Source organism: Oryza glaberrima, chromosome 2 (assembly GCF_000147395.1).
Source record: "Oryza glaberrima chromosome 2, OglaRS2, whole genome shotgun sequence".
Classification (NCBI taxonomy): domain Eukaryota; kingdom Viridiplantae; phylum Streptophyta; class Magnoliopsida; order Poales; family Poaceae; genus Oryza; species Oryza glaberrima.
The window spans coordinates 21,365,469-21,378,976 of record NC_068327.1 but is presented as its reverse complement, the minus strand read 5'-3'; the positions used below and the strand labels follow the sequence as shown (position 1 = coordinate 21,378,976).

Sequence of the window (13,508 nt, the reverse complement as noted above, 5' to 3'; positions counted from 1 at the left end):
GGTCTGACTGTCGACACTGGCCAACAAATCTGTGGAAATCGCGTGGCCGGGGAGCATGGCATGCGGTTCAAGGAAGCCCAGCGCGTCACTTACTGGCATGGACAAAACATGATAGGAAATTAAGACCGCTTTAGCCCACGTGAAGACATGAACAAAAGGGAAAAAAATGAAACGAACACAAAGAATATTACTACTCCAATACTATTCTCAACGGGTCGGCCCTCAAATTGGGGATATTTTGTTGTTTTTGAACATTTTAATTTTTTTATTTTACAAATAAACAATTCTAAAACTTATTCCAAAATTAAACCTTTTGGTTACACCAACTCGTCTGGTATAACAAAATAACGTTGTCATGCCATCCGCAATGGGCGTGACCGGTTTTGTCTTACTACACTATTTAGGGTGACATGACAGACAACGTTGTCACGCTAGTCAGACCAACTTGGGCAAACCAGCGTGACAATATTGTTTTGCTAAGCCAACCACGACGTGATAGTGTTGTTTTTGCCACATCAGCCAGAAATATCCAGATCTCGGAAATAAATGTTAGAAAGTTTGTATTTAAAATTAAAAATTTCAAACAAAATAGAAAAATCATGTTCAGAACAATTAAATACATGTTGTGACACTGTAGCTATGCGGCAGGAGCAGATATAGTGGCTGCAAGCAGCCAAGTCCCTAGTGGTACAATTATACATGACCATAAGGCCCAAGGCCCGACGGTCGGCCCAAGCACGGTACGGCCTGACAGTTGGGTCGTGCCTGGGCTAATGCCTTGGCATGGTGGGCCGGCCTGGCACGGCACGGTCGAAGAAAAATGGTAGAGAGGTCCAAAATAGACTTAGTCAATCATATAAGACAAGGCCAAAAAGATGAGGAATACAAATAGACTTATTTCCAGCCATATAAGACGCGGCCCAAAGAGTTTGGAATCTTACTCAAAAAGTGCAGCCCACTACGAGATCGGATCAGATCACTTAGAAGCTCACAAACCACGGTGAATACACGACAGCATCAGCTTAAAAAGCGTGAATGTTTGGTTCAACACCTACAAACTACAAAGTGATCATTTAGAAGCCTTGGGCACTTAAAAAAAACAAAATCTTCGACTGGCTAGTGGTGCAAAATAGAGTGTGGACATCCGATTGGCTAGCATCGTACAGATGTCCGAACCACACATACTCCCCACTCAGCATGCATACCTCGAAGATAGCCTTTCACCTCAGGGGCGAAGCCAGGATAAATTAATGATCGTCAGGGTCTACTAACCAGTGATACTGACAATAGACTATAGCTTGTAGTAATCTAAGACTATGCATAAGATGGAACAAAATCAACAATGGTATATTATGATAAAATAAAGTCTTGTTGCAGTAGTGGTTACCTATTACATGTTACAAATCTTGTGTATGGCTCCGATCCATAACAATTTTCTTGGTCACCAACGGGGGTTTATTTCTTTTCAAGAATTGCTGCATTGTAATTTGCTTTCCTATTAAATAATTATTGAACAAGATTGATCAGTAACACAATTTCACAAATTAGACAACAAATGAACAAGCACCCACTATTATCAAAATCAATAATTTCTTACAATCTATTATACTGGAAGAATAAAATTATGATTCCATCCTCCTCCTTGTTCATGACCATTACTTCATCAGACCTTGTAAAAGAAGTCAGAATAAGTTAAAAGGAATGCATATTTCAGAACCCTAGTTTTTTAATGTTTCAGACATGAGTAACCAAACCAAGGCACTCTAGCCATTTTGTGATGATAATTAAGAAATTGGGAAAGGGTTACCTGATCAAAACCTTACAGCTCGGCTACTTGTGCTCATCTTCGCTGATACTAGTCTTTGCATGTTCCACTGCCCATCCGGTCCGTGCCTATCCTTAGATGCTCGACTCGAGAAGACCTGAAGACGAGAAGTCAAGACTGAGAGACACTATAGTTATTTGTGGAGATTAGTGGGCTGCCAGCCTTGTGGACTCACATCCAAACGTTATCTCATTACGTGGGTTAGGCTGACACATAATGCATACGACCTAGCTTAGCTATTTTTCTATTTTGTTGTGTCATTCTTAGTTGTTAATCACAATTGAGCTTTAACTAATCAAATCCACTAGGGTCTTATGGTTTTCTTCAGTGGGGTCATGGCTGTAAGATAGACGGGGTATACGAAGGTTGTGGAAAATCGTTGGGGTCTACTAACCCCAACGTCTTGCTCTAGCGTCGCCCTTGTTTCACCTCCTAGTGGAATATAGGTATACCGAGAGAATTTGGAGAATGTTGTGCGCTTGGAAAAAATCAAACTGAAAAGTTGGGCCCAGCTGCGACAGCCCACGAATGGTGGACAAGGCTTGCCACCACCAAAGGAGTGAAAAAAAAAAAAAGATTGCGCATACTAATCCTCCTAATGGCTTGGCAAGTTTGAAAGGAATGGAACTATAGAGTCTTTAGGCACAAATAACTTACGGCGGCAAACTTGGCCACCAAGATCAAGGAAGTGGCAAAGAGGCTCAGGCGGAGCAAAAAGATTATATGACATTTTACAATAGCATAGAATTTTTTTTTCTTTCTCCTGTGTAGGCTTATACTTGTATAGTTTTGCTTCTTCTCTATTCAATGTGCACTAGTACAAATTCGTTAAAAATAATATAATTCTGGTGCTGAGTATGGTAATTGATCTGGCCAATAATATAGTCGTCCAACTATTTGATCAGGACAGGCACAGCCTTGAGAGGCACAGCAAGGACATTGGCAGTCTTGAACTTCTCGGACACGTCCAACTCCTCCGCCGTCATGCCGCCGGGGAGCTCCCACTCGAACGTGTGCAGCATCGACGCCAGAATGAACGGCACGACACGCTCGGCCAACGGCAGCCCAGGGCACAGCCGCCTCCCGGACCCGAACGGCATGAACTCCACGTCCTTCCCTCTGAAGTCCAGCTGCGGCGTCCTCTCCACGAACCGCTCCGGCACGAACTCGTCGGGCCTCTCCCACGCCGCCGCGTCGCGCATGATCGCCCACGCGTTGAAGAGCACCGTGGAGCCCTTGGGCACCGCGTAGCCGCCGACCTCCACGCCGTCCTCCATGGCGAAGTGCGGCAGCAGCAGCGCGCCCACCGGGTGCAGTCTCATGGCCTCCTTCAGCACGGCCTGCAGGTAGGGCAGCCTCGCCGCGTCGGCCTCCTCCACGATCTCCTTGTCGCCGAGCACATCCCTCAACTCGGCGCGCGCCTTGGCCATCACGCTCGGGTTTTTGAGCAGCTCGGCCATTACCCACTCCAAGGTAAGAGCCATGGTGTCAGCCCCGGCAACGAAAGCCTCGAACAACATGTTGAGCACGTTGACACGATCGATCTTGCCGGCAGCCATGAGCTCGAGGATTGAGTCGAGGAAGTCGTCGTGCCTCGGCTTGTTGTCGCGGATGTGAGCCAAACGGCGGTCGATGATGTCGCCCATGATGGAGAACACCCTGTTGAACCGCTTCGTCGTCCAGCGGCGCAGGCCCTGCAGGTCCAGCGGCCGGAGGAACGGGTAGAAGTCGGACACGTTGGGCTTCCCGACCACCAAGATGATGTCGTCCACCACCTCCCGCAGCTCGCGGGCCATCTGCGAGCCCATGTCGACGATGTCGACGGAGAAGTAGGAGAAGGACACCATGTTGAGGATGCCCGTGTACATGGCGTGGCCGACGAGCACCTCCTCCCCGGCGTGCGCGCGGAGGTAGGCGATGAGATCGCCCACCTTCCGCTCGCGGATGGGGCGCACCGCGGCGAGCACCCGCGGGGTGAAGACGTGCGAAGCGTGGATCCCCCGCAGGGCCTTCCACTGCGGGTCGGAGCTCGGGATGAACACCATGGAGCGGTCGGCGAAGCCGCAGGCGCGGAAGGTGTCCGGGGTGGCGCGCGCGGCGAGGTGGCGGTCGTACTTGGTGTACGCCTCGATGGCGGCCTCCCGGGAGGAGATGACCACGTTGGTGGCGAGTCCGAGCTTGAGCGTCATGACGGGGCCGTGGACGCGCGCCAGGTCCCTGAGCTTGTGGTGGAACGTGCCGCCGCCGACCAAGTGTAGGTTGCCGATGAGCGGCAGCGGCGTCGGGCCCGGGGGGAGGGGCTTGCCGCCGGCGTAGCGTCGTCGCAGGGTGGAGAAGTAGAAGAAGAGCGCCACGGAGAGGGCTCCCCACAGAAGCCACATCTGGCTATTCTCCATTGTTTGCGACGAACCGTGCAGTAGTAACACACTATCTACTGTTATTGTTACTATCGTTGTATCAGTTTTTTCTCTGGACCTAGCTAGGTAAGCTCGTGCTCTTGTTGCTGCGGACGCAGCTCGTATATATTTATAGATCAGCAGAGCCGATGCCTACTCATTTAATTTAGTGCATGGAATTTATTCAGGCTTCTCGTCTAACGTCAAAGGTAGATATCGTTTTCTGAAACGATCAAAGTCTATCTCCACATGAAAATATACGATGCCATTATCTTGGGAAAACACTCTCTATTGCTGACTTCAACTACAGTTGCATGACAAGGACGCTCGCCACACAATATCGTAATGTTACACTATTTTCCTGTTATCAATTTTGATTGTTCCTCCTCCGTGCTCAAATATATTCGTGGCTCTGTCACTGTCAAGGAAAATGAAGGGATGGGGACAGTTTCAGCACACCTGACGACGAACCTTCATGGCAACATTTTCTATGCATGTGAGCTGCGTACTGACATTTTGACATTTTAACCTTTTGCAAAAATCTATTTTACAAATACACCCTAGAAAAAACTATAACTAAAAGCAGGATCAAAATTCAAAACTCAGCGCCAAAGCGTGTCGGCGAATTGAACCGAAGTCATTAGAGTAGTAAATGCAAGCGCTCACCACCAAGCTAAGGCTTTATTGTTCTATAGGATTAATAGGGATAGCAATTTTGCCTATGGATCTAAGTATCCACGGATACTAGGTCTGATGGGTATGTGTGTGGGTATAATTTGTTATTGAGTGAAGTGCACGGGCGGTCCCTAAATTTATATGGGTGTATCATCTAAATGGTTAAACTCTGAAATTGTATTTCTTTTTGTTTTTCCTCAAACTTATCCAAACGAACTCTAACGCTCTATGAGCTGACGTGGCATGCCACGGTGGCATCTAAATATCAAAGGATCCATATGTCAGTCATATATAGAAAAAGTAAAATTTAAAATGACACGAAAGAGATGAGAAAAAGATGTTTTTAATTTTAAAGATATAAATTAAAAAATAGAGGAGAAAAAATATGTTGTTAATTTTTTTCAATATATGACTGATATGTGAGTAGATACATAATCATACATAGGCACCAACATGGCAAGCCACATCAACACACAAAGTGGGTTGGAATCCATTTGGACCTGAATAACATCCAATACAAGTTTAGGGATCAAAAATGCATTTTGAGAATTTAGGTACCTAGATGACACACATGCATAAGTTTAGGGACCTCTCGTGCACTTTACTCTTATTTTTACCATATGCATGCCTGCTCCAAACCCAGACGATGTAGTTGGCAGCATGTGGATTTTATTTTTTCCCCGTTAGTAACTCATGCCTGACCTAGTATATAGCTATTAGTTGTTTTTGACCCATCTCTCACTGAGTGTTGGTTGATGCAAGCATTGTAGTAATACTTTATACTGAATATTTTGCCTGGATGATTGTACTTGTACCTTTAACTGTTGAATGCTTGTGTTGAATACCGTTAATTTGAATTGTTGGAGTGTTGGTGAATGCCCAAATTAATGGAGATTATTTGTGATGCTAGCTAGTGATAACTTGTGATAAAATTTGAATTATTGTTGATAATCGATAATTTGGTTGACTATTGATTTGTTGTTCTTGTGTAAATGACCAATCTAATGATATACTATTCATGCCAGACTCACCGGATTCCTGCCGGTCATAGGTACGGACACAGAATTTTGACGGCTAACCCTACCGGGTAAGGTTTGGGGTGGGTGATACCAGGTGGTAGGTCGGGCATGGTTTTGTTTCGCCTGTACCTGAACCAACCCATTTCCAACCCTATATAAGGATCTACAAGCCATTTTATCCAAATAAGTGGACCAACGCAAAGAATATGGGTGCTAAGATGTATGGGCCATAGCAATGAGCTTTGTCCATTGGTAGTTATAGTTTTTGCAAGGGTCCACTTATAAATTAGGTTTTATGAAAAGGTAAATTTTTCAAATTCTCAGGAGCTACGTATATGAGTTTTTTTAAACATAATACGTACACATGCACTCCTATAATCACGCGTGCACTCACTCTTAATTACAAAGGCACACATGTACACATATACCTTCGAATATTGGATCGACATGTCTCAAGATTTAAGAATCACCACATGCGTCTTACTGTCGATAAGTATGTCACCTACCTATTGATTATACTGTTTCAGTGCATATATATTATTACTCATAATATATATGCACTGAAACAGTATAACTAATAAATCAAGAGAAATGATAAATCTATGCCATCGAAACCTATATTAATTAACTTATGGTTTTAATGTGTAGGGTAGCTAGATGGACAAGTTTGATGTGTAAAGCTTATTGAGTATATGGACTTCTTCATAAACTTGCGTGGCGCGCGCGCTGTACGTAGTTTCCAGCAACCACAACGTGCACGGCATTTCTTCTCTCCCAGTCTCTGCTGCCGGCTATTGCTTGTTTGCTGGTGACTGCAGGAGCAATGACCATTGAATCAAGGAGTCATATGTAAAGCGATCATCCTAATTTCCTGCGGGAAAGAACACGAGGGAGGACAATGGAATCCATCGTATCATCCAAATTTCCTTGGTGAAGAATCGAGTGATGGGCACTTTTGTTCTTAATGTTTATAACGAACAAGAAATCTCAGCAGGTCCCTATCGATTGGCCATATGCTGATTATGATCAGTACAACTTATAAGCAAAAGATAAATAATTTATAGGTAACACCTTTACAAATATATATGTCCTTAACAATTTGAAAGTCAATGCTCGAAAATAAACTGTGATGAGAAAACTTTGAATTTTAGTTTTAAAATTCAAATTTTGCAGCGGCTTATAAGATTATCTTTTACTTGTCATTTCTGTGCTATATATGACTTTGATATACCATGTAGGCACTGTGCCAACACGTTTCACACTGCTTAAATGATTTTCAACTGCTTATGCAAAAAGTTGATAGTAATGGTCTAATAATCATATAGCGTTTTACAAAATTTAAAGTCCAAACTAGACCTACACACTAAGAGAAAAATATCAAATATGTATATTTTGTGGTGTAGATGGACTTTCGATTTTGTATTGAGTTCAACAATGATTGCAAACTTTCATATATCGTGCTTCTTTCTCTAAACCACAACCTGCAAAGTAAGTATGATATATCCCGATCGAAGCGGAGGCCACTGATTCATCTATTTGTCCACAACTACATGTAGTCAAACTATATATCAAAGCACATGTTTGAAAGGGCAATAAAAACTACATCTAGTTGAGTCGTTGTCACTAGCCAGCAGAATTGGTGCCCATGGGTCTAGAGAGAGGGAGCTGCAGGGTGCACTTCTATGTTTGAAACCCTCTGTCTCATTTACATATGGCCGGGTCACTAAGTCAAAGTGCATCATTTATCAACAATACTTGTACTTAGTTCAATTTTTTAAAAAAAAACTTAAAGAGTGCTCTAAAGTGAAACTATAATATATATAGTCGAAAGTATTATATTTACTCATATTTATCAATGATCGTTGCACATGAATGGACCACGTAGCAAAAATGCATGCAGTTCTACTTTCCGGCGAAGACTATTCAACACGTGATGCAGACAAATTAAATTTCATGTCCATGCTACGGGACCCCTAATAAGATATGTAGGGATAATATTTTTTTTTTGTCTCACGGAGAAGAAAATCTGTAAATGTATGCATGTATTGAAATTTAATTCACTACAGGAGAACTAAAAAGATTTTTAGTCCCGGTTAAAAAGCCCACTGGAACTTTTTAATCTTTAGTCCAGGTTGATAATATCAGCCGGCGGGACTAAAGATCCTTTTTAAGTCCCGGTTCAAAAACATGGCAGACTCCTATTTATTTTTAGTCCCGGTTGGTAACACCACTCGGAACAAAAAAAATTGCGCAGCAACCCCGAGCCGGCCACGTGCCTCGACCTTATCTCCTAAAGACCATCGATCTCCTCGTCAATATTTTTAATCAATCCCCTTCCTCCTCCCCTCTGCCATCCATCTCCTCCTCCCCTCCGGCCCCTCTCCTTCCCCTTCCTCCGATCCACTTCCCCTCTCCTCTCCCTACCCTCCCCACTCCTCCGGCGACGGTGGGCGGCGGCCTCCCCTCTGCCAGATCTAGCGGGAGGGGAGGCCGGGCGGTGGCCAGGCGAGGCGGTTGCAGACGGGTCGGGCCGTTGCAGGCAGGCGGTGGCGGCTGGGCCGCGGCAGGTGGGCAGCAGCGGCCGGGCGGCATGAAAGCGACTGTGTTAATTTTTTTTTTACATTTTGTGAATGATTTGTAGATTGTAGAGTTTTTTTAGATTGGGATGAATTTGTGGATGATCTGTGAATGATTTGGATTGTGGATGATTTTATTGTGCATGTTTTTTTATGATTTGTTGGATTTGGTCGAAATTAAAAGGTGCAAACTATAAAAACAATGAAAAAAAAGGGAAAAATACTCTAGCCAGGACTACTATCTTTAGTCCCGTTGGTAAACACCAATCGGGACTTAAGGAGGATTTTTAATCCCGGTTATTTCACCCAGGACTAAAGATGCATCTTTAGTCCTGGATTCGTGGTTTCGGTTGCATAACCGGGACTATAGGGGTTATCAACCGGGACTGAAGCCCCTTTCTCCAGCAGTGATTTGGGTGTCTTTATTTTACCCACATTGTTTTGGGTATGTCTTTTTTTTTTTTGTATGTAATGTGTAGGCATAGGCCGAGACTATAAGGGGTTATCAACCGGGACTGAAGCCCCTTTCTCCAGCAGTGATTTGGGTATGTCTTAATTTTACCCATATTGATTTGGTTATGTCTTTTTTTTATTTAATGTGTAGCCATAGGTTGATCAGACCTGGAATTTTTACAGCTAGGTGCACTGCACATAATTATTTGCATATCATTTAAATAATCATAAAATATTTAAAAAAAATCTGGTTAGATTGATTATGATGCGAGAAATATATGTACCAACATGCATGCATAGCTAATTATGATTATACTTTAAGAAAAAATAATAATAAAAGTTGACACTGCAAAATGTAGAGCAAATTTGTTATTTTTATTTCTTCAAGCATAGATCGAACGTGGTCGTTGTATGTTTGTATACTAACTTATATTATCAAAATATATGTTACCAAATTATTTTCAAAAAATTTATTTGATTATTTATACCATATGTATACACTAGGTATAATTGGATCTAGGTGTAACAAATACTTTCTCTAGAGTGATCTCTCACTTTTGTTTCTTCTGAGGAAAATGTTCGCTAGGTTTGACTTGTGATAGAGACAGAAGACCCTGTAACAAGTGGAAATAATGAAACTCTGAATTTACGAGGCTTAGATCTGGAGGGTTTTCGATTTCAGTTCGATATTTCCAAAATTTCAGTAATTTCGCTCTCCACTGGCAACCAAATATCTCAGACAAAAATTCTGGTTTTTTTTTATTTTTTTAATTTGACTAGTAAAAGTGCTCATATTTTGCAACGGGTGAAGGCAATTGCGTAAAGAAGACGACAGCGTATGTGGTTTCAATCTCCCTCTCAATGAGGGTTGTTGTTGAGCAATGTCCATGTGAATCTCTGGCAACCCCCATGCTGATTGCGATGTTGGAGAATCGATCTTTGTTGGGTCGGCCTAAAACCACAATACTCCTGGTTCCTATTGGATCCGGGATTAAAAATCATCTATTGTCCTGGTTAAAAAGCCCACCGCACTTTTATGTTCTTTAGTCCTGGTTGGTGTTATCAACCGGCGCGGCTCCTCACGGCGGGGCGGCGGCGGCCTGCACAGCGGTGGAGGGAGGAGTGCGCGCGGGAGTGGTGTTGTAAAAACACGAGGCCTGGAAGATCTACTTAACTTCAGTGTAGGTCCAAAAATCTTGCCTTTAGGTTCGTGAGCGTGCCAGTTGATTTGATCCTGCAATCAACAAGAAATAAAGACAAAGAAACCGCGGTTAAATTCATAAACGATAGCCGATCGGCTAGTTGCCGATGGCATATCATTTATCTCTGAGCCGATGTCATGTTTGAATCGATCGGCAGATATAAATAAGTAAGAAAGGACTAAATCTACTCGATCGGCTGTAGATATTAACAATATGTAATCCTTATGTCGATATATACTTAAATCAAGTGATTGGGATAGATCGGTCGCTATGCCGAGATAGTATAAATCACTTAGATCGAAATATATATTAACAATATGATTATAAATGTTTATAGCATAGCCGATCAGATAGATCTAGCATGTATCGGCTAATACTCCGATACCACTCTATATTAAGATATTAAAGCAAGTAAAATATATCAAACAAAAGCCTAGTATATCTAAATGCGACAAGATATTAACATAAAGGGCAGATTTAACATGTCAATTAAGCATATAAGATATAAAGTAGTTAAATCGGGTAAGATCGGCTGAAACCCCGATACTACTCTAATCGGCAACCAAAAAGCAGGCTAGAGATTGAGATTCTAATCATGACTTATAAGATCAAACTCAACTGATGCAGCTATTATACAAGTATGAAAAGAAGAACAATATCTAGACAATCAGGCCGCTGATTGTTTCACAGAGTGGTGAATATCCTATATAATCTAAGTCAACGTTGGTATTTTAACCTGATCGTCTGTCTTCCAGCAACAGATGTTGGCTGATTGAAGGTTAGATAACAATATCGCCTAAGATTATATAGAATATATCATAACTCAACGAATTACATAAACAAGATTAGAAACAAGATTAGAGTATCATAAAGATGGAAGCACTAATCCCGAGAACGCAAGCTGCCATAACAAGTTTTACCTCTAGTTGAAGATCGAAACCGATGCAGCTCAACCCGAAAGCAAGAACTCGTTGAAACAAAACGAAAGTAAAGGGTGGCGATGCGCCGAGATTGCATTGAACGTGTGTTATCGTATTACATGGGGCTCAGGTTCTATTTATACCCGAGATTACAAAATATATCCGTGTCGGACACAACTCTCATCTCTAACAAACTCTAAGATACCATAAGTCTTTGCGGCAGACTTTTGCCCAAACATATCTCTAAGGAAATTACATGAAATATCATAATTAATAGATACAATTGTCTTCTCAGGACTCAATCCGTGCACGGCAATCCTCATGAAGCACATCAACTCAACCCGACAACGTGTACCACGTCATATTGTCGGTATCGGCTGAATCGGCTAACCTAGTCTGCCGACCTTAGTCATAGCCGATTCGGACTCCAGCCGATCCTCATTCTGTTTCCGAAATGATTTCCATCTTGAATTCCGCTTCGATCCTATCTTCATCTCCGATACTTAGATTACCAAATTTGGTTGTTAACAAGTGGGCGGCGGTAGAGGGCGGCGGTGGCTTCGCGCGGCAGCTGAGGGAGTAGTGCATGCGGGAGCAGGCGGCGGCGGCCTGTGCGGCGGTGGAGGGAGGCGGCGGCGGCCCCACGCGGCGACAGCACAGCGGTGGAGGCGGCCGGCGGATGGAGGGCGATGACTTTGTGATGATTCTAGGATAATTTTGGGATGTAAATTTGTGGGTGATTTTTAGATGTTTTTGTGAATTTGTGGATAATTTTGTGATGTAAATTTGTGGATGATTTTTAGATGTTTCTATGAAGTTGCAAATGAATATGTGATATCAATTTGTGAATAATTTTGTATGCGTGGATGATTTTGTTGTTGAGTTCGGTGTGAAATCAATATAGTGCAAGCTCAAGCGATGTGGGAGAAATTTTTTTGTTATAACATATAGCCCAAGTTATACATTCTATATATTTACTGTCTCATCGACCCTATTCTCCACATTAAGTTCATGTGAGTTAGCATGTTAATACCAGTGCATTAGTCTAAACGGGACTAAATGTTATTGCCAAAAGATTGTACTTCAAATTTAGTAACCTTCTTTTACTATATTATCATGCATATCATCCTTCCAAACCTCTAGGGAGCTGCAGACAGTACGTGGTAACCTCGTCTAATTTCAGTAGAGTCAATCATTCCAATTAGGAGACAGTTAAGTATGCATCATCAGTTTTGTCCTATTTTTTATCTTTTATCTGTTGTAACGTCTAAAATGTGTACGGCGTAGGGTCAGTACTGGAGAAGTGATCTTTACCGGGTGTCCAAAAACCACAATAGTCCTGGTTCATCCAAAAACCGGGAGTAAAAATTATTTTTAGTCCCGGTTTATAAGTAAAACGATCTTTAGCCCTGGTTGATAACACCAACCGGGACTAAAAATGATTTTTACTCCCTGTTTTAAAAATTATCGGACCAAGTCAGGACCTAACCATCTTTAGTACCGGTTGATGTTACCAAACGGAACTAAATATAGATATTTAGTCCCAGTTGGTAACACCAACCGGGAGCCGACCGACAGGAGAGAGATCGACGATCAAGGAGAGCCGCGTGCGTGATACTTATCTCTCCTCGACAACTGCTACCTCCTTCAATCCTCCACACTTAACCATTTCTCCACCTCCCCACCTCTCCTCCCATCCTCTCTCCTCCCATCCTCCTCCTCCCGGTCTGCGCGTGGCGGCGGTGGCCCGTGAGGCGGCACGCCAGGCCGTGGCGGGGGTAGGCGGCAGCGGGCGGCCGGCAAAGGGCGGCGCTGGCGCCCTCCCCTCTGCCGGAGGGGAGGCCGGAGCCGGCAGCGCGTGGCATCATTGTTTTTTCTTTTTTTTAAGATAAGAATTTGTGATTTAGATCTGAGATGGATATTTGTGATTCAGTTCTGAGATGGATATGGTATTTTTTTTAGAATTTGTGATGTATTTTTTGTGAGAATTTGTGATTTGAATCTCTGATTTGTTTGTGATGTATTTTTTTGTGAGAATTTATGATGTGAGTATATGATATGATTTGTGACGTTAATTTGATTTGGAGCAACTCGCAGCAGAGAAACAATGTAAAAATAAAAAAGAAAAAAAGGTGACAACCCTACACTGTCGCTACCGATCTTTAGTCCCGGTTGGTATATTACCATCGGGACTAAAAGATCTATTTTTAGTCTAAGATCAGATTGCAGTCTAAGATGAAGCAAGCACTTGCAGTATCGGATGAGAAAGAAGCATGAGGCGGACGGTCACCACTCACCAGCGCGTCCGGGCAGGTCAAGCTGCCGCACGAGCGACGTACGGCTTGGCGACATCAACCGCCTCCGACGACGGGCCGTCACCGCGCTCGCGGCCTGCGGCTCGCATCAAACGCGATCTAAACACGTACTCTCTCCGTTTCGTTT

General features: G+C 43.1%; 1 protein-coding gene across 1 annotated transcript; it reads right to left on the bottom strand.

Annotated features, from left to right (window-relative positions):
- Nucleotides 1–2,514: 2,514 nt before the first annotated feature.
- LOC127763670 (oryzalexin D synthase) lies at nucleotides 2,515–4,311 on the bottom strand. Its single transcript, XM_052288445.1, has one exon. It carries the CDS (start codon nucleotides 4,219–4,221, stop codon nucleotides 2,719–2,721), a length of 1,503 nt encoding a protein of 500 aa, XP_052144405.1. The 5' UTR covers nucleotides 4,222–4,311; the 3' UTR covers nucleotides 2,515–2,718.
- Nucleotides 4,312–13,508: the final 9,197 nt, after the last annotated feature.

Bases quoted from the DNA above. Each gene is read 5' to 3' on its own strand.
- LOC127763670 (XM_052288445.1), bottom strand. From the start codon at position 4,221: ATGGAGAATAGCCAGATGTGGCTTCTGTGGGGAGCCCTCTCCGTGGCG.